General features: G+C 60.3%; 8 protein-coding genes across 8 annotated transcripts; 3 read left to right on the top strand and 5 right to left on the bottom strand.

The window, feature by feature from the left end:
• Positions 1 to 1591: 1591 nt before the first annotated feature.
• PLICBS_006095 (putative actin patch assembly and actin polymerization protein) lies at positions 1592 to 3369 on the bottom strand (the record flags this gene model as incomplete). Its single annotated transcript, XM_018319847.2, has 5 exons — positions 1592 to 1866; positions 1941 to 2097; positions 2173 to 2652; positions 2837 to 3232; positions 3358 to 3369. The coding sequence occupies 5 exons, from the start codon at positions 3367 to 3369 to the stop codon at positions 1592 to 1594; spliced, it is 1320 nt and encodes a 439-aa protein (XP_018182321.2).
• A 1524-nt stretch (positions 3370 to 4893) lies between these two features.
• Positions 4894 to 6696, bottom strand: PLICBS_006094 (uncharacterized protein; the record flags this gene model as incomplete). The annotated part of the gene is made up of 3 exons (XM_018319846.2): positions 4894 to 5755; positions 5811 to 6324; positions 6432 to 6696. 3 exons carry the CDS (start codon positions 6694 to 6696, stop codon positions 4894 to 4896), a joined length of 1641 nt encoding a protein of 546 aa, XP_018182320.1.
• A 1959-nt stretch (positions 6697 to 8655) lies between these two features.
• PLICBS_006093 (phosphatidyl-N-methylethanolamine N-methyltransferase) lies at positions 8656 to 9624 on the bottom strand (the record flags this gene model as incomplete). Its single annotated transcript, XM_018319845.2, has 2 exons — positions 8656 to 9164; positions 9564 to 9624. The coding sequence occupies 2 exons, from the start codon at positions 9622 to 9624 to the stop codon at positions 8656 to 8658; spliced, it is 570 nt and encodes a 189-aa protein (XP_018182319.1).
• An 831-nt stretch (positions 9625 to 10455) lies between these two features.
• On the bottom strand, positions 10456 to 12110 carry PLICBS_006092 (uncharacterized protein; the record flags this gene model as incomplete). The annotated part of the gene is made up of 4 exons (XM_065600862.1): positions 10456 to 11564; positions 11620 to 11782; positions 11856 to 11977; positions 12038 to 12110. 4 exons carry the CDS (start codon positions 12108 to 12110, stop codon positions 10456 to 10458), a joined length of 1467 nt encoding a protein of 488 aa, XP_065456934.1.
• Positions 12111 to 13167: 1057 nt separating this feature from the next.
• PLICBS_006091 (uncharacterized protein) lies at positions 13168 to 16310 on the bottom strand (the record flags this gene model as incomplete). Its single annotated transcript, XM_018319844.2, has 5 exons — positions 13168 to 13180; positions 13246 to 13331; positions 13379 to 15888; positions 16021 to 16139; positions 16252 to 16310. The coding sequence occupies 5 exons, from the start codon at positions 16308 to 16310 to the stop codon at positions 13168 to 13170; spliced, it is 2787 nt and encodes a 928-aa protein (XP_018182318.2).
• Positions 16311 to 17875: 1565 nt separating this feature from the next.
• On the top strand, positions 17876 to 19379 carry PLICBS_006090 (uncharacterized protein; the record flags this gene model as incomplete). Its single annotated transcript, XM_018319843.2, has 3 exons — positions 17876 to 18259; positions 18385 to 19055; positions 19121 to 19379. The coding sequence occupies 3 exons, from the start codon at positions 17876 to 17878 to the stop codon at positions 19377 to 19379; spliced, it is 1314 nt and encodes a 437-aa protein (XP_018182317.1).
• Positions 19380 to 21977: 2598 nt separating this feature from the next.
• Positions 21978 to 23736, top strand: PLICBS_006089 (uncharacterized protein; the record flags this gene model as incomplete). The annotated part of the gene is made up of 4 exons (XM_018319842.2): positions 21978 to 22111; positions 22196 to 23129; positions 23184 to 23563; positions 23619 to 23736. 4 exons carry the CDS (start codon positions 21978 to 21980, stop codon positions 23734 to 23736), a joined length of 1566 nt encoding a protein of 521 aa, XP_018182316.1.
• A 699-nt stretch (positions 23737 to 24435) lies between these two features.
• Positions 24436 to 25784, top strand: PLICBS_006088 (uncharacterized protein; the record flags this gene model as incomplete). The annotated part of the gene is made up of 3 exons (XM_065600861.1): positions 24436 to 24791; positions 24834 to 25541; positions 25643 to 25784. The coding sequence occupies 3 exons, from the start codon at positions 24436 to 24438 to the stop codon at positions 25782 to 25784; spliced, it is 1206 nt and encodes a 401-aa protein (XP_065456933.1).
• Positions 25785 to 26179: the final 395 nt, after the last annotated feature.

Genomic DNA, 26179 nt, shown 5'->3' with positions numbered 1-26179 from the left:
GAAACAGAAGACGCCGACTGCGCAGGTTGTTGGTTCACTCCATGCCTAGCCAGGGCCGGCCCGTTTCGGGCTTGACGTTTCTCCCATGCTGTTGGGTCGGGGAGGGGGTTGGTTGAGCGGGTTCCCGGCGCCCGCCTTTTGCAGCAAGCCCTCGCTCGCTCGAGTGTTGCCTTGCGGCCGGCGGCGTCTGGGCGGTCATGCGAACCCACACAGGCGATCATCGCCAGGTACGATTACGAGTGCAACTGTGAGGTACGATGTATGGCACATTACACGAGGCTTGCGACCCGTCGACTAGTTGCTGCAATCGGTCCTCCCGTTCAGCCTTGAAACGGGCTTGCGCGAAATTCGGAGAATATGAGACGTCGGTACTGTAGCAGCAGCATCCCAAGAGACGGCTTTCCGCATTGGGGGTTTCCGGGGAGCTAGCTGAGCGCCCCCCCGTCTCTTGTCGCCGTCGTCATCGCCGCCGCCGTCGTTGTTACTGGTGTCTCGGGCGAGGCGACCCTTCAGCCAACAACGCCAGCCTTCGGGGGGGCGTGCCGGCAGGACGCGTGCATGAAGCATGGCTGACGAGCATTCTGTGCCGGTTGGGAGCGGCACAAGGAAAAGGGCTTTGTCAAAAACTATACCATTACCCTATTTACAGGGTCATATGATGGGGAGAAAACACTGGTGTCGCGAGAACATTCGCTGGTTTCGGGGCGCCTGCCCGCCACCCCCTCAACACCAAGGGCGGGAACCTGGTAGGGTGAGCAGTTCATCTTGTCCTGCCTCATCTTCAGCCACACGGTGTGTCACACAGTCACACCCGCACTCTCCCTTCTTTGTCTGTCCCGCAGACGAACATGCCCACCGCTCTGCTCGCCCGCTGAAACCTCTCGGGCAAAACGTCTGTGCGTCGGTAGGACGCGTGGGGGTTTCATTTTGACCGAAACGACGGCGAAACGAAACACGCACTTTTTTATTCGACCGTTACAGTACGACCCAATACTCCCCCCAAGGCCGCGGGAGGGAAAAAGTCGGGGTGAGCGGGGGGGACAGAGTCTGGCAACTGCCGCAACTCGCTGCGGGGAGGGGGGGGAGGCGGTCGGCCACTCTGCGGGTCGACGTGTCATGCGGCGGTGGCCGTGACGCGTTGTGGCTACTAGACACAGCCTCTCTCCCTCGTTTCTCGCTCGGTTTGATAGTCCTGCACCCCAGGTTTTCGTTTCTGTTGTTTCTGTTGATGCTGTGTGTGTGGTTTCGGGTTTCGGCGGCGTGTGGACTTTTTTTCGAGAAGCAGCTTCTCCGCGTCGGAGAAGTCACCTTCTTTTTTTTGTTTGGTTTCTTTGTTGTATTTTCGTTGTCGGAGGATACGTCACATGATGAAGGTGATGCCCGCCCAGCTTCTTGGAACCCCGTCACCCCCGGGCCGGCACTTCGAGTCCCCCTGTCCCAACGCGCCCGAGGGGCATTTCGCCCTGCCCGTCTCGCCCGTCTCGCCCGGCACTTGCCCGTGGCGGCTACTAACGTACCGGCCACGACGAGGATAGGGCACGGGGGTCCTCCTGCTCTCTCAGAGTTCCCTCTCTCTCTCTCAGACTTGCTCCTACCACCTGGGCTCCGCGGTTTCGTGCGCCGGCGTCTCAACCACGTTTTCGTCTCCAAACGGGTTGTCATCGTCGTCGTCGGAATTGTCGTCGCGGCTGGCGGCGGCGGCGGTCTGGACGGGGGGCGGTTTGCTGAGGCGCGGCGGCTGCGGAGGGCCTGCGTGGGGGGCCATCATGGCCTTGGGCTTCGTGTTGAGTGACAGGCCGGACAGGTCGGGAGCGTGAGCGGACTGCGGTGAATGAACCTTGTCCTCCTGGGCCTTGAGAGTAGCCACTGTACAGTAGTATGTTAGTTCTGTATTGCAAAAGCCTTGTGGCGACGAGGACAGGGAGGACAGGGTAACTCACTTCGGTACATGTGAGCCTGCTCGGCAAGCTCGTCGTCCGAGTCGCTGTCCGCATCGATGGACTGATCCATCTGCTCAAAGGACATGAGGGCACGAACGAGTTCGTCGTTGGCATGTAGCAGGCTCCCCAGCCACTGCTCGCTTTCCACCTGGTGAATCTACAGCGTTCCCTCTGTCAGCGACGCTCGCTTTGAGGTACGGCAGCACTTCCTAGTGCCCGGCGAGTCACTCACGTAGCGCAGTATCCTCCTACGGAGCTGCTTGCAAGCCTCAAAGTGGTGCACGGCGACCTGGTTGTCCGAGATGCGCTCCCTCTCGCGGTTGATGCTCTGCAGGGCGTTCATGAGGTTCGTCGAGGCGATGGACGACTCGGCGATGACCGACTTCATCTTCTCCTTCTCGGCCTCGAGGTTGAACGGCTTGCGCCCCTTGGACTTGGAGGACGAGGACGACTTGTCCTTGCTCTTCTTCTTGCTGCTGCTGCCCCAGCGAGGCCCGTCGCTGGGCTTCAGCGGGCCGTCACGGTCCATGGCCGGGCCGATCTGCGGCGCCCATGTGCCGCCCCCCGAGGACGAGGATCCCGCATGGGCGTGGCCGTCTCGCGCGGCGCGCCGTTCGGCTTCCTCCTCTTCGTCGTCCTCGAAGGGGTTCTCCGTCTCCTGGATGACCTTGGAGCGCTCTTGCGTGACGGCGACTTTGCGCTTGGGCAGTTCCTGTGTTGCGGAAAGGCATAGGTTAGCAGGTCTGCGCCTGGTCGGTCTTCTACACGCTTCCCCCCTCAGGTAGTCAGGCAACGGAGGGAGGCAGGGAGACAGAGATAGAGAGATAGACTGAAACACAGGGGGAACCTGTCAAGGGGACAAGAAGAAGAAGTGCCAGTCGGGTCGCTCAGCTCACCTTGTACAAGCGGGCGATGCGCTCGAGGCCCGGCGTGGACGCGTACTGGGACCACTCGCGGAACAGCTCGGTGCACTTCTTGCGGACGGCCGGGTCGGAGAGGTCCGAGGTGCCGCAGACGCGGAGGCGCTCGAGGAGGGGCTCGTCGGCGAAGCCGCGCTGGAAGCCGGAGCCGGCGTTCTGGATGAGGCCGTCGAGCAGGACGAGGGCGCGGACCTGGCGGTGGACGTTGCCGTACTTGAGCTTCTTGCGGATCGCGCGGGCGGCCTCGGTGGGGCCCGTGGCCTGCAGCTTGATGACCTCGACGAGGTCGGGGATGCCGCTGAGGTCGTCCTCGGGGTACGACTCGGAGGTGAGGTTCTCGATGGTGACGGTCACGGCCGAGTAGGGTTTCTTCTGCGCGAGGGGGAGAGGCCATGGTTGTTAGCTGATGTTGTCCGCCGCGAAGGAAGGAAAGGGCATAGAGGGTGGATGGCCCTCATAGGGGCCTGGGGCCTGAGCCAAGCCGGGAGATTACGTACCTGGGAAAACATGGCGGGCGAGTTGTTGTTGAGCACGAGCTGTGCGTACGTCGTCGTCGGCCGATGCTAACTTGTCCGCGCGGGGATGATGCCTCCGACACAGTCAGTGTCACTGTCTCAGCGACCCTGTCCCAGCCCATCTCCAGCTTACCTCAAAGCAGCCGCACAGGGCTCCGCGCTCTCGGCCTCGTAATCAGCACAGCAGCAGCGCGACAGCCGATGAAGCTTCGCAGGATCCGCTCAATCGGTTCAGCGCGCGCAAAGCTTCCAAGCTCTCCCCTTGTCGAATGCCGACTCCGCTGCTCCCCAGTCTGCGCGCCCTGTTGTCGTAGGTCTCTGCCGAGGCAGCGCAAGCTCGAGCGCGGGGAAGACGAGTACAGGTGCGCGACAGATCGGTCGCACCCTTCGTGGGCGGATGTCGTCGCGCGGGGTGGGAGTCAGCGATGTTCGTGCGCGGGCGCGTGTGGTGTCGCAAAGCGGTCTCCGGGCGGGGTGGAGGCTAGCTCCCTGTGGGCGTTCGAGGTGACGATGGCGGTAGTAGCGCTGGCGGCGGCGATGATGACGATGGCGATGGTGACGATGTGAGGTGGGCGATGGGACGCTTCGTGCGGCGAGCTGCACCGGGGTAATACAGAGGGCGCGCCGTATCGAACCCTGCCCGGCTGGTATCGTATCGCACACTCACTGGTGCTGGTGCTTGATCGACCGACTCGTGACTGACATGTGCTTGGCGTGTTGATGCGGGGGAGCGTTTATTGGCGACACGGCGAGCTGAGAGCTGGGAGCTGCCGGCTCGAGGAAGTACCCATGGCGGGGCACCTCTTTGTGTTGACGTAACTCGCCCAAAGCTACCCGACTTTGGACAAGGGGTCGCGGATCCGCCGTGGCATCACGACTACAAGCACCTCGGTCAACATCTTCAATTATAATGTATAAATTAAGGAGGAGTGCTATTCGTAGAGCCAACTTTTACTAGTTGTAGAGGGCCCCCCTACAGTATTTTTCGCGCCCTACCCCTATGCTGCCCCAGTGATTTTTACTGCGCACTGGCGCAGGCATGGGACGGCATATTGCTTTCGTTGCTTTCGTTGCTTTCGTTGCTTTCGTTGCTGTCGTTGCTGTCGTTGCTGTCGTTGCTGTCGTTGCTGTCGTTGCTGTCGTTGCTGTCGTTGCTGTCGTTGCTGTCGTTGCTGTCGTTGCTGTCGTTGTTGTCGTTGCTGTCGTTGCTTTTGCTCCTAGGGGCTCTATAACTAGCAAAAGTTGGCTCTACAAATAGCACTACTCAAATTACGTTGCATAAACACATGGCTCCAGACTGCTCAGCCCGATCGTAGCATCGAAAACGAGACGAAGTGCCGATTGATGAATGCACACATGAATTAAAGCTGCTGCTGCAACATGCCTCTACTATATCCAAAACTCCGATGCTATGCTCACGTCGTTTAGTCCTCACATGTCTCATGAACAGCGCAAATGCAAACCCCAGCGCTCATGCGCACGGCATACCCACCTCTGCCGACCCCTGTCTATGTCAACTCAGGCCTTGCCCAGCCCCAGAAGCACCAGGTTCGCGACGTTCATAACGCAAATGACAAGCCACACCAGCAACCCGGCAACGGTCAACCACCACGGATTCGACATGTCGATGCCTCCCGGGAGGGCGACGCTGCCGGTGAGCGGTCGCCCCTCGTCGTCAGAGTCGAGCATATACCGCGCCATGCCCGGCTGGACTGTCATGAAACGGCTTCGAGCGGTAAAGTAGATCAGGGGCAGCGTGACGAATGGCAACACGCTGCTGAGCACCACTTGCGACCCGGTCAGGGCGGCATTCAATCCCGGCCTCCCCACCGCCGCAGCGATAACGACTGACGGGACGATGCTGATCGATCGCGTGACAAGCCGGCGCAGCCAAGGCTTCAGCTTCCAGCGCAGCGCTCCCTCGCTCACCATCTGCCCCGCGATTGTGCACACGATGCCAGCCGAGATGCCCGAAAGAAGCAAGGCCAGAGCAAAGATGGTCCCTACAGCCGGTGAGATGCTCTTGGAGAGCAGGTCGTGGATGCCGAAGATGTCGGCGTCGAGGGCGTCGGGGTTTTGGTACAGGGAGGCACCGGCGACGATGAGAATGGCCGAGTTGACGAATAGCGCAAACGTGAAGAGCGACAATCCAAGCTCCGTGATGGAGTACTTGAGTGAGTGTTTGATGGCCGCATGCGACGGCAGATACGTGGGCTTGTCGTACCCATCGCTAGTGGATGACGCAGCGGACACGGGTTCCTGGGGCATGAGGCCGTGCCTGGTGTCGTATTCTCGCAGACGCGGCTGCACAATCCCGGACCCAAGGAACAGACTGTGAGGCATGACGGTGGCGCCGAGAATACCGCATGCTTGGTAAAGGCTGGGTGGGCACTGTTAGCACAGACACCGGAGTGCACAAGAGGCCGTCCGCTTACCCTTCAGACTCGACCAAAGCGCTTGACGGCAGGTACCCCTTGAAGACAGTTCCTACACTCGTCTCCTTGATCATTGAAAGCTCAATGCAGAAGCAAATCACCACTCCTAAGACAAGCAGGCACACGAACGCCTCAAAAAGACGCAGTCCCTTCATGGATCCATCAGGCCGGTAGAAGAACAAGATGGCCATGACATCGAGGATAGATAGCGCGCAGCCCGCGACGAGGGGCAGCTTGGGGATGAGCAGGTTTAGCGCGATGGCGGTGCCAATGACTTCGGCAAGATCGGTGGCGATGATTGCAATCTCGGCGAGCGCGTAGAGCGTATAGTTGAGCCATCGCGGCAGGTAGACGCGGCACATGGAGGAGAGGTCTAGGCCGGTGATAGTGCCGAGCTGGATGGCAAGACTTTGCAGCAGGATAGCGAAGAGGTTGCTGAGCAGTACGACGAACAGAAGCTTGTACTGATACGAAGCGCCGGCGGCGATGTCGGTGGCATAGTTGCCCGGATCGACTGCGTCGGCTGTCAGCAACTAAATCTCGTCATCGATGGCTAGACGGGATATCTAGTATCGATGGCTAGACGGGATGTCTAGTCTGGAGGATTATTGGAGAACGCACTATACGCCACGGAAATCATGAAGCCGGGGCCAATGAACTTGGAAAAGGTCAGGGCCCAGTGCTTCATCTTCTCAATCGCCGTCTTGGCCTGCTCAGCGCTGTTGCGTCTAAATGCGGCGGTTCGCAACACCACGTCTGGCTGATCCTTGCTGGTGGGCCGTTCCTCGACGACATCCTCGATGATGGGCTGGATGCCGTCGCTGCCCCCGGCCGCCTGGGCCGCCGCCGCGAGGCTCACGCCCGTGGACCTGCCCGGCCTTCCCATGGTTGAAAATTGCGATGCGTCGTCCGGGGGGCTTTTTTTTTCTTGGGGGGGGCGGGCGCCTCAAGCCGTTCAGAAAGATGCTGGCGGGTGTTGCAGCAAACCGTCGTGTAAGTCTGTGACGCACAACTAAACCACCTCCAGCAACCTTGGAACGGTCGGTCGTCCAAGGAATTGCCAAGACGCAAGGTGTCAGATGCACCACGACCGTTGAAGAAGTATGCGTTGCGGGGACGGGGGGGACACTTGGAGGGCGGGCAATGACGGCCTTACGTATTTCAGTCCAACTGCCGGGAACCGAGATGGTGGTGGAGGGCGGCGGGAGGGGCGAAAAGTTCGAGGATTCTTGACGCATTCGTGGTTGCTGGCTCTTTCCTAAAAGAGTAGTACTATTCGCACAGACATATTTTGCTAGTTGTAGAGGCGTCCTACACTTTTCTTTAGCAGGTCCCTACATGCTACCCCCATGCTGGCCCAGCGATTTTTACTGCGCACTGGCGCAGGCATGGGACGGCAGCGGCGCTATCTGTTGCTGTCGTTGCTGCCGTTGCTGTCGTTGCTGCCGTTGCTCTCGTTGCTGTCGTCGCTCGCTCTCGTTGCTGTCGTCGCTCTCGTTGCTCTCGTTGCTGCTAACTAGCAAAATATGCCTGTACGAATAGCACTACTCTTCCTAAAGTGGCGCGCTTCCGAGTGCACCCGAACACGGCCCGTGACCAGATGCGCTGCGGCGTCCAACCCACAGCCTCTGGAGTCTGGGAGCGCCGCGGCTTGGGGACTTTTTTTTCCCCCAGGCGTCCAGGATCCTTTAGCTTCAGCCCCCTCCGCCCGCCGGTTCGCAGGTGGTACGTATGGGCGTCGTCGTTCCTGTGGAGAGGCTGCGGAAGCATCCATGCCCGCCCGCCATCCAGTACGTATCGTGGATGGATGGATGGACAGGTGGATGGATGGAGGGGCGGCTGTTGGGTCGTCGTGTTCAAGACTCGACGTCGGGGATGGCCTCCGCTGGGAGGATCGAATTCCATGTCAGATCCACCCTCCCTCGTGCTGGTGCTGCTGCTGCTGCACGGACCGACACCCGGCTTGGCCATCTGCACGGCAGCAGCCATCTCGCAGCGCCAGGCGTCGGGCTGGCTGGCTGCCAGTTGCTGCCCCGCCACGCTCCCCCGCGCTGTCGGGTGCTTGGATCCGTGACCCGTCCACTAGGTTGGCGGGAGTCAGACAGCCACCGCCTTGGCTCGCTCTCCGTGCTCTACCTACCAACGACGTCCGATTCACGGATGCTGATGCACCCGGCGGCGTCGATGGCTACCCGACGGCGCTTTGGGGGTCCTGGGGCGCTGCCCTCCCTGGGCTGGATTCCCATCATCGTACGACGACACGCCAGCACCCGATCTATCTAACGCCTGACCCGCCCTCGATCAACGAGGAAAACGTCTTCGCCCGTTTCAGTGGAGCTTCTCGGCAGACGAGTGCCGTGTGCAACGGTGGCCCGCCACGTCGATGTGTCAGTGCAGTAGAGTATCACTAAGATACAGCACAGTGCATCGCAGGCAGGGTATCGGCATCCGTGCAGCTTCGCTTACAATGCAACTCGTATTCACACAATCTGTTTTATAGCGATACCCAAATCCTTCCTCCTGCGCCAGAAATTTGTCCGACTGGTTGATGTCGACGATGCCTTCCCCCCGCCCAAAACTCCGGTTCTAAGCCTGTTGAAAGGCCCTCGCGATTACGACAGCAGCAGCAGCTTCTCCCCTTCCCCCGTTCTCCACTGCCGTCCATCGAAAGGCTTCCACCCAAAACGACAACTAAGTTGGCGCACTGCCTCACCTCGGAGACGAAGCGAGGCGAGCTGCGCCCCCCGAATAGCCCGCTTTCGCGATCGGGGCGCGTCCCCGACGAGCTCCTCCTCCATGAAGCCCCCCTCCCTACCTCCCCCCTCGCATGCCTCCTTCGCCCCCTTTACTTCTGCTTCTTGCCGGCCGCCGCACGCTCGCGCTCCCGCTTCGCGTAGATGCCCGCCGTGAAGGGGTCCTCGTACCGCAGGGCCAGGACGTACACGACAAACACCCACGCCGTGAGCAGCAGGCCCGCGGGCTTGCCGAACAGCAGCGCCGTGCCGAGGAAGCTCATGGTCGAGCCCCAGTACATGGGCGCGCCGCACACGTTGAACGGGAACCCCGTCACCATGTGGTCCATGAGGATGCCAAAGTAGTCGCCCAGGAACGTGCCCGTGATGCCCAGCGCCCACGTCGACGACACCACCAGCACGTTGCCCGCGATCAGCAGCGTGTACGCCGCCGCCTGCGACGGCAGGCTCAGCAGCAGCGGGTGCGATGGCTGCTCCTGGATCGCCGTCTTGTACAGGTAGTCGCGCACCATGCCGAGCGAGAAGATGGTCGCCGCGAGCGCGTAGCACGCCGTGCGCGACTTGCCCCCGAACAGGTTCGTCAGGATCTTGTTGTGGTACTCTACAGCCCGGTCAGAGGATGCCCTCCCGTATTAGCCTCCTATTCGGATTCTCGTCTCGCGGGCGTGTTCCGGCGGGGACGGGGCAGAGCGGGGACCGTTGATGCGGCATAGGGAAGCTCGAACCTTGGCGGGCAACGATGCTGCAAGCGCGTCCAGTTAGCCGGGGACTCGTTCTCCTTGGGAGAGACTGCACACAGTACGAGATCCAGTGCAGAAGGGACAGCCGGGGGAACATGCGACTCACTTCCAGAACAGCGGGTTAAACGCAATCGAGCACGCAGACACTGCACCGAGCACAGACACCGCATTAGACACCATCCGCTGCACGCAACGGCGCGCCACCGCCCGACGGACAAGTCGGCGCGGCAGCAAGACATCTCAGGTCCAAAAAAACTCACCCAGCAAGCTGGTCTTGTCGAAGTCGACATAGGCGGCGACGTCACTAGCAAACGACGCCATGGTGAACGGGGCACGCGTTGGTCAAGGACCCAACAAAGAGAACCGGAGGGGGGAGAGAAGCGAGCTGTTCCTGCAGTTGCGCGAAAAAAGAAGACAAGCTGCAGTCACGGCCAATTGATCACCAGGCGGCGGTATCACGGTATGGTCACGGCGTGGATGCAGCTTCACGGAGCTCGACGGAACGCGATGCTGTCCTTTTTTTGTGCGAGAATAAAATGAGGCCCGGAGGTGCCCAGGTCCCGATGGCGTCTCACATGGCCAGGTTGCCCAAGCAGCGTCATAACAGGTACCTGGGTACCTTCCAGGTTGCACCTCTGCCCGCGCTCCACGGCAGGAAATGGAGACAATACCTAGCACTAGCCCTGGCGCTTCGGAGGGGCGGGTGACCGGTGCGGGGGTCCTGCCGCCGCTCGTGTCACCTGAAAGGCCCGCGTGCCGGCAGCCCACAGAAACCGTCGTCCGCCGCGTCTTCAACCGATGCTATCCCGCGACGCCGAGGCTCACCACAGGCACCCGCCGCTCCAACGCCATCCATATCACTCTTGACAGCTTCACTGTTGGCCAATACTCGAACACTGGATTCTGCGGATGGGTAGTCTATAGCACTTCTTGCCTGTGATGCGCTCCCACCCACACCGTCGATGCGCAACGCCGGCGCACCTCAAGGCCGGACTGAGGCAGCCCGGGGCCAAGGTATCAAAAACATGGACTATAAGGTACACAGCCAAGGTACCCAGGCTTGAATCGCTCTGTGAAAACATGCCGTCGTAAGGGTTTGGTCATTAAATCGTGGAGCCCCACCGTGGAGCATGCAGCGTCGGACGCGGCGGCTCACTGCCGGCGGTTTCGAGTCTTCTTGCCCGTAGTCGTGGTGTCCTCTTCCTCTTCGTCTTGGCCCTTCTTGAGGTCCTCTGACAGGCCCCATTCCTCCTTGTCGTACCAATCCTCTCCGTCGGACATGTCCCGGTTGGGGCCGCAGTGCGCCTCGGCCTTGGCCCAGTGCAGCACGTTCTTCCGCAGCCGCTCCGCTTTCAGCAAGCCCTGGTAGAGCCTCGAAGTTCCGCGACAAATTTCCTCCTGCTTCTGCACATAGAGCGCAAGAAGCCTCCTGATGTCTTCCGCTTCGTTCTCCGGAAGGCCGACGTCCCGGTCCCGCGTGGCGCCGCCTGGTTGTTGGAACATGGGGTGCATAAATGGCAGTACTGCATCATCCAAGGCTGCCAATGCTCCATTTCCCGCATTGCCGGCGTCAGGCCGGCCGCCTGGCGTGGAGTCGGCTTCGCCCATTGCCACATCGCCAGACGGCTCTCCCGCGGGTGTGTCGACCTCGGTCTTCTTCGACTTGAGATTCTCACCGGGTATCTTCTCGCCATTGTCCGCCCCATTGCGCTTCTCGGAGGCTCCATTCCTGGGTGCAGCCGCCTTTTGATCATCGGAAGGCGCGTCCTTGCCAATTTCTTGCTTATCTCCCGAGCCCTCTGGCTTCGCTTCGCTGGCTCCCTTCTCTGCAGTGGCGACGTCTGTCATCGATAGGTCGGCATCGTCCGCCGTCTCTATTGTTGGCTCTAGACGGCTTCCGCCGGCAGATGCCGAATCGTCGCCGCCAGCAGCCTGGCCACCTGAGCCATGACCATTTGGCGTGCCAAGGGGCGGTGATCCCGCACCATTGGCTCTGGCTAGGGAGAGCAGATGTCGGGCGACGAAATCGTCCGAGTATATGTTCAGGTCGTTCGGGCCGATCATCTTCTCGCAGGGCATCCAGTTGCCGTCCCCACACAGCGCAGTCCACATATACCTGACCCTCCACAAGGACTTATTTTCCTTGCGTGCCATTGCGCTGCTCTGTTGGACCAGGTCTGTGAGGGTCTGCGAGACGAAAGGCTTCGAAAGTGTCGAGTGGGTAGGTAGGTCGGTCGAAGCGGTCAGTGGCGCCAAAATGTCTGCCAGTTGTTAGGTCTGTCCACGGACCTATGCTAGACGCAAAGGTGCACTCACGCTCCAGCCGGACGTTGGCGTATGGATTGAGCTCGGCGGCCGTCGCCTCGGCCTCTTCCACCTGCTCATCGTCGTCTTCGCTATTGACCTCGTAGCCTTCGTCGTCGATTAGAGGGGGGTTGCGATGAATTATAGTCCTCCTAACCCCAGCATAGTCAATCGCCTGGGAAGTGGTTAGCTGGCTGCTTCGTGCGACGACGGATTTGTCGTCGCGAGCTGGCACGCTACAAACGCACCTCCCTGTAGAAACTCGGGCCATCGGTCGGCGCCAGTTGTCCCTGTCGCGCGAATCGTGCCCTCTTCTTGAGCTTGTTGCCACGGTTGCCATGGTTCTCAATCTCGGAGTCGGAGTCGGATTCTACCCAAGCGAGCAGGGTTAGTGGGCTGTTATCAAGGCGAAGGGCGGGAGACAAATTACCATAGGCCTTCCTCTTGAAAGCTTTCTTCATGCCGGCTATCGTCTCGGCGAACAGGATCTGCTGGGAAGCCATGGCGGGCAAAGCGGCAGCCTGAGGCCCGAAAACAGAAGGCCGAGGGGGGACGACGGGGTTTCCCGCCGACCACGCGGCGAGGTGGAAGACGGTAACCCTGGAGAGGCGAGCCAAGCGGCTCAACGAGCTTGGGGGCTTGGTGCTAAAGGAGCGAAGCTTCTGCGCGGCGCGGCGACCCCTTGTGCAAGGCGCGTCGAGGCTGTCGATCGATGTGGTGGTGAAAATTGGTCGGAAAGGGCGAGGAGGAGAGCTGCACGGCAAAGCCAGGCAGAGCAGGCGAGGCGAGCGAGGCTGGGCCTGTTCTGGCTTGGGCTGTGGCTGCCCACCTGCCCTGCCCGCGGTCACCCAGGCTCACCCACCAATGACCGTCCGAGGCACGGCGCCAACTTTTGCCGACTCCGGACACCCCATTCAGCCGAGGTTTAGCCGTGTCACTACGTCACACACTCGGCTCGCAGCACTATCGAGACCGCCCATCAACGACATACATGAAACATGAGATGGAAGGATGGCAAGCTCACAGCACCACACTGGCCTACACCACTAAAGCAGATTGCACACATAGACATGGAAAGTTCAATTGAGAGTATCTAGACTCGGTATATACTCGGTATGAGAGGGATTGGCCTGTCAATGTGTCCAAATGCGACATTCCGACCGACCATGTAGGGTAGGCGGCATGTCGGGGCCAGCTTACCTGTTTCGAGCTCGTGTCGTCCACCCTCTCACCGAAACAGATCAATCATGGCAATGAACAGGGACACTCAGGCAATAGCCCTCGATGGGGGTCATTGCCATTGTTCAACGACCTGGGCACTTGTAGGAGCTGATCTATCGGCATAGCCAAGTTCCCCAAATCGTTTGGCTCACCGCTCCCCGGCAACGCATGTCTTCCACGCTCTGTCTGCTTTCACTTGCCGCATTGTCGTCTGTCATCCACTGTCATGATAGCATCCAACCTATGATACAAAAAGATTTCCAACTGCGCTTGACATGTGCTAGGCAACAACTTGATCGCACGAAAGAAAAGGCTTCCAAATCTGGTATTGCAAGTCGTTCAAAGCTGACAACTGCGACGCCGTTAACATCTAAGCTGCACTCGCGCAACAAGACGATTACCAATGGGAGTACTCACACTTCAGGGGAATTTGTGATCTCTTCAAACACCTGCAGAATCTCAAAGCCCATTGCCAGCAACGGCTCGTTTGCGTCATCCACGACCTGTATAGGTTAGATGCAACCCTTCCTTTCGGTGGGCGTATACGTACCCAGCTGACCAAGGCTCTTGATGCCTTATGACTCTTGCATTGACGCACTCCCATGAGCGCCAGTCCTTGCAGAACCAACGTTGATTGGGGAGTCGAGGGCACGATGGGGGCGATGATACCCCCTACATCATCCGTATGGGATGCGAGCGGTGGTACGTAGGTAATCAAGGCACTGTTCTGGCGACAGATGATGACCGTCCCAATCAAATTGCCGGAAGGATCCTTGGCTCTCACAATGCCGCAGGACTTGTTCTCGCCGAGTGCGTACTTGTAAAGCTCGAGCACCTCAGGATTGGCGTTCGTCCGTACGTGGTGGAGCACGCTATCTGCGTTCTCCAAGCCGTGGATGAGGTCGAAGCTGATACTAGCCCGCTGGATGGTTTGCAGCAGCCCCTCTGGGACGAGCCAATTGCCAAGATCCTTGATTACCATGTTCGTCAGCTTGCGAGGGAACTGTGTGTCCCAGCCGCTGTTGGCGAACCAGTCTTTGACGGTGCTGAGCTCGAGGTTGGAAGGAATGCCCAGAAAAATTCCCGGGAAAGGCATGCCGAGCTGGACCTTCTTGATGCCTCTTTGCTGACCCAGACTCTTCAGCGCACGGCGATGAAGTGATCGGCCAACCGACATGCCCCGTTTGCCAGGGTCCACGAAAATGGCACCAAGAATGCCAACACCGGATGTAAAGTAAGTGGCCGCGAAACCGTACAGGGCTTGCGTGCTGCTGTTTCGCACCACAAAGTGGGCCTCTTTGATGGATGAGATGTTCAACTCGAACGAGGCCGGCGTTGTTGTCTTGAGAAATTCGAGATCGGGCGCCGTTGCTCGATGGACTGCGCGAAGAAGATCGGACAGTCCCTTGGCGTCCCGAGACCGGTCGTATTCCTCTACCAGCCAGTGTTGTCTCGACTTGAGGACCTTTTTGCTCTTCCGCAGGGTGCCTGGCATAGTTCCCACAGGAGGATCAATCTCTCCAACCAATACACGAACCAATGCGGACATGGCGTTCTCGGTGAAGTCAAAGGTGCAGATGTAGGTGCCAATCGACTTGTCCATGGCGAAATCGTAGGGTGAGCTGACGGCAACCACAATGAGCTGCTTCTTGTTGCCCCTGCTTCTGTGCATGGAGCACATCATGTCGACATGCTTGGTAAAGCCGGCCTGATAGAGATTCCGGTTGGCGTCTGCCGTCACGATGATGATGCAAGATGCCCTGGCGATGAGGTTCTCATGCACTGGCCTGACACCGTTCGCGGTATAGCTTGTATGTAGTAGCTTCTCATTGCGGTAGCGGGCAAGGTTCTTGCCAAACTCTCGAAAGACTCCCTCGCCGCTCATGATCACACCCTTCTCTCGCTGATGGACCCAAGCGTCGTGATTTGTCGGCCGGCTCGAGTAGCTGTTCTTTGCGTCCAGAAGGTTCTTGGTCATGGACGATGCCGGTAGTGGCTTCACTAGCGGGGTAAGCAGGAGAAGCTCTTCCCCGGGATGCATTGAGTTTGAGAGTGGCAGCAGCTTTTCCTTGTCTCGAATGACCGCGATGGAGTCGTCGTATGCCTTTCTGGACAGGGTGAGATGGGAAAGGTGGAGTTGAGAAAGCAGGGAGATCCCAGGGGGGTTAAGGGCCTTGGCCCACGACGTGCACTGAGCCTTGAGCTTCAACACCCGGCGTAGGGAGGTAAATATCCTCTCCTTGGTCACAATGCCGTTCTCATACCCCAGTCGCAGACCCTTGATGGCTTCGAGCTGAACGTCGTAGGCGCGACAAAGGAGAACGAGATCACATCCCGCCTCCACAGCCATAACGACGCCGTTCTGAACGCCGAGGTCGTGGCTGAGAGCCTCCATCTCCAAGCACTCAGAAATGGCGACGCCTTTGAAGCCGAGCTCGTTCCGGAGCAAGTCGTCGACAACCTGATCTGAGAGACAGGCATGGCTGACATTCATAGATGGGTTTGAGATGCCACAGCCACCCACGAACATGCCGTCGAGCTGTCCAGACGCAATGGCATTCCGAAAGGGTACCAAGGCACTCAGGCTTAGCTCTTCTAGGGTCTGAGTGATGATGGGGACATCAAGGTTCGATCCGAGGAAATCTAGGTTGCCGTATGAGGGGAAATGTTTGCCGCAGGTAGCGATTCCGGCATCACGAATGCCCCTCAGTGCAGCAAGGCCGTACTGTGAGACTTCCTGAGGGTCGTCTCCCGTTGCTCTGACACCGAGGGGCTGATACCTGGCATTGTTGAGCACGTCCAGAACGGGACCCAGCATCAGGTTGACGCCGCATGCCGAGATCTCCAGAGCGGTGGCTTTGGTGGTCTCATATGCCAGGTCTGCACGACCAGTGGCTGCAATACCCATCGCGCTGGGGAATTGGCAGACATAGTCCTCATCGAAGAGACTGTTGACGCCTCCGTTCTCCTGGTCAAGCGCAATGAGCAGAGGCTGAGGATGACCGGCATTCTTTGCAATCGTCTGAAGCTCCTGCACCAATCTGGTGGTCTGCTGGGCGGCTATGATGACGGCAAGTCAGCAAGGCCAGCGGAGATTCACTACTAGAAATCGGGTAGGGAACCAAGCAATGATGTGCAAGCGCTACCGAGTCGGCAGCAGTGAACGAGAGAACAAATAATACGGGAACATACACTTGAGGTTCTTGGCGGTGAGGATGATGGAGCCGAGATGATGGTCCTCAATGAGGCTCCGAATCTGGGGTGTGACCTCGGTCCCATCCCAGCCCATGATCAGGGTCTGGCCGATGGCCCTGTTCACGAGGGTCAGCACCGTGGGTAATCAACTCATGTTACATGACCAAGTAGACGAAGAGATGAGACAAGCCTCGCCATCATCGCATGCACAGGGTCGACCGAACGTACCAGTCGAGGTTCTGCCATAGTGGGTCCAGATCGCTATCCGCGTTGGAGTTGGAGGCCATGGTGGGCAGATGTCGAGGATGGAGGATGAGCTATCTCGGGTCGCCTGGGCATAACAGCTCTGGCGAGCGCTCAAGCAGCACTTGGAGTCTTGCCGTACCGACCGGCTGGCGTACTGCTCGGTCGATGTTGATGCCTCCTGCTTGCTCTCGGGCGTCGAGAGAGGGGGCGGTTTGCTCGTGCGAGGTGGTGGTCGTCGCACTCACTCCCAGCTTAGTTAAACTAGCTGACGGGCCTCGCCTGCTAGTCGCGATAGCTGGGAAGGAGCCAAGCCGGCATAACGTCGGCTAACGGGCGCTGGGGGACGTTTTGGGGGCCTCGCTTATTAGGGGGCCAGGCGCCTAGGCCAGCACGGCAGCTGGGGGCGCTGTAGCTCTGTGCCGGGCGCCTGGGCAGTCTGGGCTGGCACCTGCATGGGCGGGCACTGGTGCTGTACAGGGCAGCGCAGCACACATCACCCGCTAATCGAAGCTGGGGCGTCCTGTCAAACCCACTGGGAGCCGCCGCCAACGATTTCATCGAGCCCACCTCTGCACCTCACCCGACTTGGACGGCTTCGGCAGGCGGGGATGGACGGGGCCATGATCCATCCATCGTGCAGCTGGCACCTCATCACCAGTCTGCAGCTCCACGGCCCACGCGTGGCCTGTGCACGCCCTGCCCCGTTGCCCAGAGTGTTTGCCAGAGGCTTGCTTGCTTGCTCGCACTCCACTCCCTGCTCCCCGCTGGGCACAAGCGTCGATGGAAGGTTCGGGGGGGCTGCCCCAGTGCGCCCCAGCAGCCGGGTCGAGCGTGGGTGGCGGCATGGGCTGCCGTCCACATCGCCCATCCATCCGCACCAGCGTCTGACTCTGTCTGGCACGCCGCCGCCGCCGCCGCCGCCAACGGGCAAGTCAACGTTACATGGGGGTCACACCAGGCGTGTCCCGCGACCGACGACCTGAGCTGGGGCAGCGCCGTTGCATCAAACAGATTCTGATTCACCCCCCGCGACCGGCCACGAGGCGGGCGGATGTCCACAGGGAGGGCCCCCGTGGGATGCAAGTCTTCTTTTCAAAGTGAATCGAGGAATGCCGCACCCTCGCTATCACGCATCGAGTAGTCCCGGCGCCTCCGCCCGCCGGCCTGCTCACCTCGAGGTCGCTGATGCTCGTGGCGGCCGACTCCACCCGGCAGCCAACCGTGGGCCGTAGCATGGCACCGTGACAGCGACGATGGCCGGACGGCAAGGTTTTCCCTCGCCTCGCCGCTGCTTGTCGCTCGTCACTGCTACCACGCGCCGCTTTGCCGCGCCATTCCCGGCCGGCGTCAAGGTTGCGTTTCCGCCGCGGATCCAGCAGGGTGGAATGAGGTCTTCGTAGTACTAGTACCGGCCGAGTCGCCTCCATCGCGCAAGTGAAGCTCGTCTTGGTCCGCTCGTGGATCACCGACAACCACCGTTGTGCTCTCTCTTGATACCGTAGCTGACTGAGCAAGCCGGCGTCCTATCTGGAAGCCTGCCTTGTCTCCCGCCGTCGTCGTCTTCTGCGTCCTCCCGCGATACCCGAACCCACCGACGTCAGCCACCATGCCTATCGCGTTGTCACCGACGACGCAGCCGCGCAACGGCCTCACCAAGTTTACCAACTGCCGGCTCGTCAAGGGCGACCGGCTCGTCAACGAGGACCTCTGGGTCAGCTCGCAGACGGGCAAGATCATCCACAGCCAGGCCACCTTTTACGATGACCTGAACCTGCCCGATGAGACCATCGACCTCGGCGGGCGAATCGTCGCCCCGGGCATGATCGAGTGTCAGCTGAACGGCGCCTTCGGCTTCAACTTCTCCACGCTGCTCGACGACATGTCGCAGTACGGCAAGAAGGTCAAGGACGTCAACCGGTTGATGATCCAGACGGGCGTCACCTCGTACATCCCAACCATCACCAGCCAGCGCCCGGAGCTGTATCAAAAGGTAGCCCTTCCTGGCGAGATGGACCCCAGCAAGGCCACCCTGCGGCCCTGGCTCCGAACGGGGTGGGGGCGCGATGCTACCAAATCCGTAGACCTCAATCGCTGACACCACCTTCTCGCATGCAGGCACTTCCATTTCTCGGCCCTTCGGGAAGCCGGCGAATTGCAGATGACGGAGCCGAGTCGCTGGGCGCCCACTGCGAAGGACCCTTCCTCAACCCGACCAAGAACGGTGTTCACAACGTCGACGTGCTCATCGAGGCCCAAGACTTCTCAGATATTGAGGCTTGCTATGGCGCCGAGAACCTCAAGCCGCAGACGCCCGGGGGCACGATTCCCATCAAGATGGTCACGGCGGCGCCGGAGCGAGGGCAGATGATGAAGCTCATCCCCGAGCTGGCGTCCCGCGGCATCATCTACTCCATCGGCCACTCGGAGGCGACGTACGAGGAGGCGTCGTCGGCCGTGGGTCAGGGCGCCACCATGATCACGCACCTCTTCAACGCCATGCGCCCGCTGCACCACAGGAACCCGGGCATCTTCGGCGTCCTGGGACTGGCCGAGAGCCTGCCCCGGCCCTACTTTGGCATTATCTCGGACGGCATTCACCTGCACCCGACGACCATCAAGATTGCCTTCAACGCGCACCCGGACGGCTTCATCCTCGTCACGGATGCCATGCACCTTGTCGGACTGCCCGACGGCGCTTACCCGTGGACCAACGGCGAGCAAACGTGCAACATTGTCAAGAAGGGCTCCACGCTGCTGCTCGAGGGCTCCGACACGATTGCGGGGAGGTCAGTTCTCGTTCCCCTGGTCCCTGTTCTAGCCGTATACAGCAGGGTCGCTAACAAACACGCAGCTCCATTACGCTCCTCGAGTGCGTCAACAACTTCCTGCAGTGGTCTGGAACCGGCATCCCCCATGCCATCAAGGCCGTGACGGCGACGCCCGCGGCCATGCTGGGTCTCCAGGGCGTCAAGGGCACGCTCGATGCCGACGCCGACGCCGACCTCGTCATTTTCTCCGAGGACACGTCGAGCGGCTGCAGCCAGCTCGTCCTCGACGAGGTCTGGAAGTTTGGTACGAGGCTGTACCGCACTCCCAAGAAGGCCATCTGAAGCCCCTGCCCCGGCAACGGAGGAGTGTCCTGATCGACCACAAGCAACAGCGCATTGCGGCCGAAGCGCTCCTGGAACCAATCACGTAGAATGTATAATCGCATGACGACTTTGACACGGCTGCAAGACGGGCTTGGGGTGGGGTTCCTTGATTTACAACCATTATTATCTGATTAGCGGCGCATTGCATGGGGCGGTAGTCATCATCTTAGTAGTAGTATATACCAGAGAGAGAAAAGGGGGCGTCGAGAGCGCAAGCGCAGTAGACCAGAACCGCTTGGGAAACCATGATCAATAGACGAAAGCGGCGTTCTTTTGGGGATATCCAAAGTTTGGAACATGGCTGAATAGTGAAGAGACATTTGGCGCCACGGCTGACGGCTCGCCTGGTGCGACGCGCCGGGCCTCTGATCCATGTTGGTTAGATGCGGGGAGATTTGCATTGCCTGCTTGCTCACGACGGTTCCAGGCGAGCCGCCAAGCCTCCTGCACTTCCAGAACTTGCCGAGCCGGTGCGTCAGACGACGGGCAGGGCCGTCGGCGCTTACAAGCATGGACGGGGTACGGACTACTGATGACTGACGCCGTGCTCTCGAACAGTCCGTGAAACCAGGGGCCGCGAGGAGGCATATCAACTGGCACTTGGATATGAAAATAATTTGCCTCTGCAGTCCGGGGTGAGAGATGCTCATCACGAGCCAGAGATGGTTTGCTGCAGGGAGGCCCGGCAAACCAACAGGGAGTCGGGGTCGACGGCACGCCACGACGCAGCGACCCCGGCACAGACGACGGCGGAGGCTCTGGCGATCATTGCGCGCGGGTGGTGACAGGCAGGGTGTCTCACCTGGCCGTCCAGCTTTCTCCAACGACGACGAGAACGTGGCAGCGCGACAGTTTGCGGGGAAGCGGATGATAGGCTGGTGGCGACCGCGAGGTTGGTGGCATGAGATGGCTCTCTGGGGCAGCTGGGGGGGTCGCATGGCCTCGTCGTGCCTCCAGCCGGCAGGACGATGATGCTCGTTTTGCGCTGGATGGACGGGGACCATGCCTGGGCCGTGGCCGCCAACCCGCCCGCCACCATCCGCCATCCGTCGTGATCCATGCTCATGCCATCCTGGAGCGTCCATCCACCATCCCGCCAATCCCTCCGCCTCCGCTCCGGCCGGCCACACATCCACCCCAGGGAGGGAGCGAGCGACGGCGCGATATCTTGGCCTGCCTTACGGGCTGGGAGGGGACAAGACCTGCGCTATCTTGCAATCACCTACCCCAACCAGCGACACCAACTTCGGTACTGGCTCTATCGGGCCCCTGCAATTTGGGGCGTGCCCCCCCCCTCCCCGCCTGGTTCTCTATCAGCAGCGCGGGCAAGGTTGCCTCCCGGTTTGACCTCCGGGAGCGAGCGTCGGCTGCTCGCCGCGGAAGCATCGTCGAGCGTGGGAATGCGCGCGCGCGCACCGGGGGCTCGTGTGCCCAGGCCCTCGGTGGCGTGACCGACTCCGGGCCCTGCTCATCGTCGTGCCAGGTTGTGCGCACGTTGGGCGAAAAGCATGTAAAATGTACTTTGTACGAGCACTGTACTGTACTGGATGCCGTATGTACAGTGCCGTAAGTTCAGTTTGCAGTTGACATCTGCCCGCCCTGGGACCCGACGTTGGTAACGCCGCCGCCGCCGCCGCCCACCACCACCCGCTCGTGAGGTCCGGGTGTCTGTCTGCAAGCGACAGGAGACCAGGGAGGGGACCAGCAGCAAGCAATGGGGCCACCACCACCACCCCAGGTCCTCCTCACTCCTCCCCCGGCCACCTCAGCGGGCATGGCACGCAGGCGGTGGCCACCCCCAGAGGGCTTGCAGAAGCGCCACCGACCGATTCCCCTCCCTCCGCCCGAGCAGCCAATCCCCGGCCGGCGCCCGCCCCAGAGCGCCCCAGAGCGATGCGGCCATCCCTACAGCGCAAAGTGGCCCTATGCCTGTGCCAGCCTTAGCAGGTTGGCAGTGGAGTTGCGAGCCCAGACACACCCGACCCGTCCTGGCCTGGCGCCTGGGGGGCGACCGGCGACGGTGCGTGCCCTTCTGCGTCCACCCTGCCCTGCCTGGAACCGCAAAGAGGCTTCCGTTCATGTTCCATCCACTCAAGTCTCTGTCGACAACCTCCACATTTGCACCGTGCCGCCGTGCTAGACCGCACACTCCCTCCGGGCGAGGCCCTCCTCACCCAGCCCGACCCTTACCTTGCTTGACTTGACTTGACGCTTGACCCTGCCTACCTTACTTCATGCCACCAGACCAACCTGCCGCAATCGCATCGCTCCGCACCCCGATCCTCGGTACCTGATCCCGTCTCGCTGTCTTCTCTGGCCATCCATCGTCGTCGTCGTCAAACCTCGTCGACAGCCCTCAGCCGACGCTCAAGTGCCGGGTGTCAGCGTCCGTTCCTTCGCAACCGCCGCCGGCCCCCATCGACGTCCGCATCCGTCGCCCAACAGAGCCAACCCACCCCTTCGCCTGCGATTGCTCCCAGCAGCAAACCTCCACTCGTCGCTCTTCCCGCCTCAAATCTCCCCCGCGTGTGGTGTTGACGGCGGGCGGACGATGCCATGGCCACGTTCAACTCTATGCCGGCCATGTCAGCAGCTGGGGCCGCGGACACCATGACCATGAACAACGGCAACGGTCAACCCATGACCATGGAGCATTTCGAGCAAGACCTCAACTTCGACGAGGCCCTCCTGTGAGTACCCCTCATTCGCCACCTCGGGCGAGCCGCCCATGAAGCGACTGGACGACATCGCTGACACGGCTTCGCAAATTGCAGTGACGGCGGTGCCTTGGCTCCTCTTCCTTTCACCCCAGCGTACGACTTTGACAATTTTGCGACGACATTTGAAGACCCCTTTGCCTATTCTGCGCGCGCCTTCGAAGCTCCGACGAATCATGATACCGTCAATGAGGAGTCTTCACCCCAGGAGTTGGATAACAAACTCCTCGGTTTCTCAGATCCAATCCGCAACGTCACCGTCGTTGACGATGCCGGCAATATATCAGACACACACATGAGCGCCGAGCTCTACGGCATGTTCTTCGTGGCCGAGGACGTCTTTGGCGGCGAGACCACCGGCCGGCCGCTCGAACTGACTTGCTATCGGCGCAACCTCTGGCAATGCTCCGGCCTGATAACGCTTCCCAGAGCGATATCTCATGTTGTAGATGAACAGGGCCGGCAGTTTCCGATATTTGAGCTGTCTGCGTCCATCACAGCGGTAGAGTCCATCGAGGGTAAGCCGACAGAGATCATCTCGATACCCTGGAAGAGCTCCAACCCGCAGGGTGGTGAGGAGGCCAAGGTCGCCTCGGCGCCACCTCATATCTCCCTAGACCTCACCGCGGCGCAAGAGATTGACGCCACGCGTCTCTCCCTGCCCGTGGCGTGGAAGCGATTGCAGTTCAAGCACGCCACTGCCAACAACGGCCGGCGGAAGGGCCTGCAGCAACACTACGTGGTCCAGATTAACCTTCTCGGCAAGACCAAGTCTGGCGAGATTATCAAGATTGCCGAGATCCAGTCCGGCCCTGTCATTGTCCGGGGGCGGAGTCCACGCAATTTTGACAGCAGAAGAGACGTACCTCTAACAGGCGAGAAGCGCCTGGAGCGAAAGAACACGGCAAGTTCGGACAATGCCAGTCTTAAGATGGAACGGGAAAATCTGCAGGCAACCATGCAGAGGTATCAGTCCATGGGTGGTGTCTCGGTATGTAGTGCTTCTTATTGTTGCTGAGATGCTCGTGGAAGCTAACTCTGGCAGACCCCCGTTGAATGGACAAATCCTCAGCCAATACCACAGCCGAGCCCGACGGCTCATCCCGCCAAGAGGATGGCCGTCTCTCCCAGCGTTGCAAGGCCGCCTGTTCCCGCATGGTCCGCTGATGGCAATGGGCACGTCAACGGCAAGGCTGGCCAGGTCGGAGGGCAGGCTCACCGCGGCTCAGTGAGCCGACAGAGCAATGCCGTGCCGATCAATCTCTCGCTTTCGGAGGACGAGAAGAGCCCGAATCGGTCGAGTGCCGAGCTACAAAGCCCACAGATGGGCAAGGCTGCTCCGGTGACAGGCCCGAATGCCGGCAACAGCCCCGCGGACGATCCCGACCCTCTTTACGAGTACTTCCCTCTCACGGTGGACGACTGGTAAGCTAGCCCCGACGAGGACCTGTTTGGGTCGAACATGAGCTGATTTTGGCAGGATGCCCCCGGTCGACGCTGTGTACCGGCCACACGTTGTTCACCACACGATTGTGCCGCCGGAGATCAAGGCGCAGCAGGTGCAAAGCAAGGCGAAGCGCTACTTTGCGGCCGAATGATGACTCACGACACGCGGGATGAGTGACATAGCCCCTACGGCTCTTAGCCCGAGGAGACGTGACAAGTGTGGCAGTCACAGACCTCGGCGGCCGTACTGTAACATATTGCGTGGCTTTGTGCGACCTGTGCCAAGTCTCACGCGGGCCGTTTACTCGAGACGATGGCACGGCTGGGCGGAGCACTGCGACAAGAGCATGCCGCATTATACCCAGGGAACGTTTTTGGATTTCTTTGATCTTCTCTTCTTCACCTTGGTGTTTTCAACTTCACATTTTGGGGGGCAAGGATGTTGGTGGAAAATTGGCATGGGGATAAAGACGGTTCACTCGCTCCACGCTACGATGTTTTCTAGATAGGACCTGTGCTCCCGCAGAGGAGGGCAGAGGGAACATGAAAGGCCTTGACACGTCGCTAGATGCTCCCACATCGTGATACCAGCAGGCGTCGCTCGGTGAGGCTGCCACACACACTGGACTTACACTTAGGTAATCGTGCAGGGGATGGCAAACACTGGCAAACACCTTTGTGCTTCCCGCTCCGGCCCGGGGAAAGCACCGTTCTCTACTCCGCGTTTGCCGTTATATCAGTCGCGAGAGTGTCGACGTTCGAGCTTGTCTGTTCTATCGTTCTCTGTCAACCTCCAGCAGGCACATCTCGCCATCGCGGCTAGTCTGCAACAGCCCCGCAACAACATCAAGATGCCGCCTGCTTCGTCCAGCACGGGTCATGCAAACGACGCCATGGACGGAGAGAGGTTAAGCAATGAGAGCATCCTCAGCGGAGAGTGGTCAAGCAACGAGGACATCCTCAACGAGTACGGGTACGATCCGGCGTCGATGAAGAGGAGAGCCGAGAAGTCGATGGCGCGCGTGCGGGAGCTGTACGACGAGGGCAAGCCGCTGTTCACTCGAGAGATGATCGAGGACACGCAGAGGCAGATCGACGAGATCAAGTCGGGCGAGCCGCCGAGCATGACGACGCTCTCCGTCATCGGCATGGACGGCAAGCGACACGAGAACCTGTGGGCGACTATCGTGCACGACAACGAAGTCTCGTGAGTAGTCTCCCAATACCTGACCTCGGAACAGAGACAAAGGGCCGAGACTGACCTGCTGGTTGCCTATACTAGCGACGTGCCGGTCATGAGCTTCCACCACATACAATCGTTGACTGAGCCGACGAGTGACGAGCCTGAGCACTGGCCAAATCGACTCACGCCCATCACTGTCAATTCGTGCTCGAGAAGTAACCCCTACTCAGAAGAGGCCAAGGACATCACCGCGGCTCAGGTAGCTGCCGGCTGGGACTCGTGCATCGAGGACTTTTCCCGCACCGAGACGTGGCGGATGCTCCAGGCCATCTTTAACGGGGCCAGCGCCGCACCGCGGCTCGACATCGACAAGATCGTGGGGTTCGGGCTCGGCAACCTGACGGTGGGCAGCATGCCGCACGAGGACCCATGGGAGCGAACATCCGGCATGCAGCACGCGCTGCTGGTCTCGCTCGCGGATCTCCTGGAGAAGCAGGCGGGCCGTCCGGTGCGGCGCATCGTCCAGGAACCCATCTACCTCGACACGTGCAAGGAGGCCCTCCGCGCGCGGGGCGTCGAGATCGCGGAGCCGGAGACCGGGTTCCTCCTCGTGGACGAGCGGACGCTCGTAATCACGGTGAGCTGCAACGTGCCCGTGAGGCAGATCGTGGCGGACCTGGCGCGCCCGGCGGGAATGATATGGAATCGCGTCGAGCCCGAGGAGAGGAGATTTTCGCGCGGATCGGTGATAGACGAGGACGGGGAGTTGATAGAGTGAGTGTTGCCCCTTCTTCGCGCTTGCCTTTCCCCTTGGCTGCTGCCCCAGTGGCTGTACCCTGAAGCCTAAGCTGACCGTGATGGGGACTCTGCCGCAGGCCATATACGACAGATGAGGCGTCGTCGAGGGTGCGCGATTTGGTCAAGGGGTATACCGAGCATCAACTGCCAGAGGAGGACGACGAGTGGTTCAATGATGTAGCGGTCTACATCCGGCAAGAAATGGAGGAGCTGGTCTAGCATCGGTCTCAAAAAGGGGGGGCACTTCGAGGTGGTGGACCGCGACGTGCCGGGGGCAGTGACATGCTGGGAAATGTGACAAGTTAAACGAGTACGGTACTTGGGAATTGCATCTTGACTTTGCCTGCGCACCCTGTGGCGATCCACCGTATTGTATAATGCTGAAACACGCAACGTTGACCGCGGGTGCTCCAGCATTGACGAAATGGCCCCTGAAGAGACGTCAAGCAGGCCCACGAGAGGGAGAGAGAGAGGCCGACGTTGACCGCCATGGACAAGTCAAGACGGCCCGGGACAAGCGTGCCGCATCAACAAGACGACATCATCCGACGGCTCGGCATTTCGCAACCGTAATACGTCAGCGCCCAGCGGGGACCGAGCACACGCCCCCTCTT

The sequence above is a fragment of the Purpureocillium lilacinum genome (genome assembly GCF_023168085.1).
Source record: "Purpureocillium lilacinum CBS 284.36 DNA, scaffold_4, whole genome shotgun sequence".
NCBI lineage: Eukaryota > Fungi > Ascomycota > Sordariomycetes > Hypocreales > Ophiocordycipitaceae > Purpureocillium > Purpureocillium lilacinum.
This window is presented reverse-complemented; position numbering and strand designations above follow the sequence as displayed.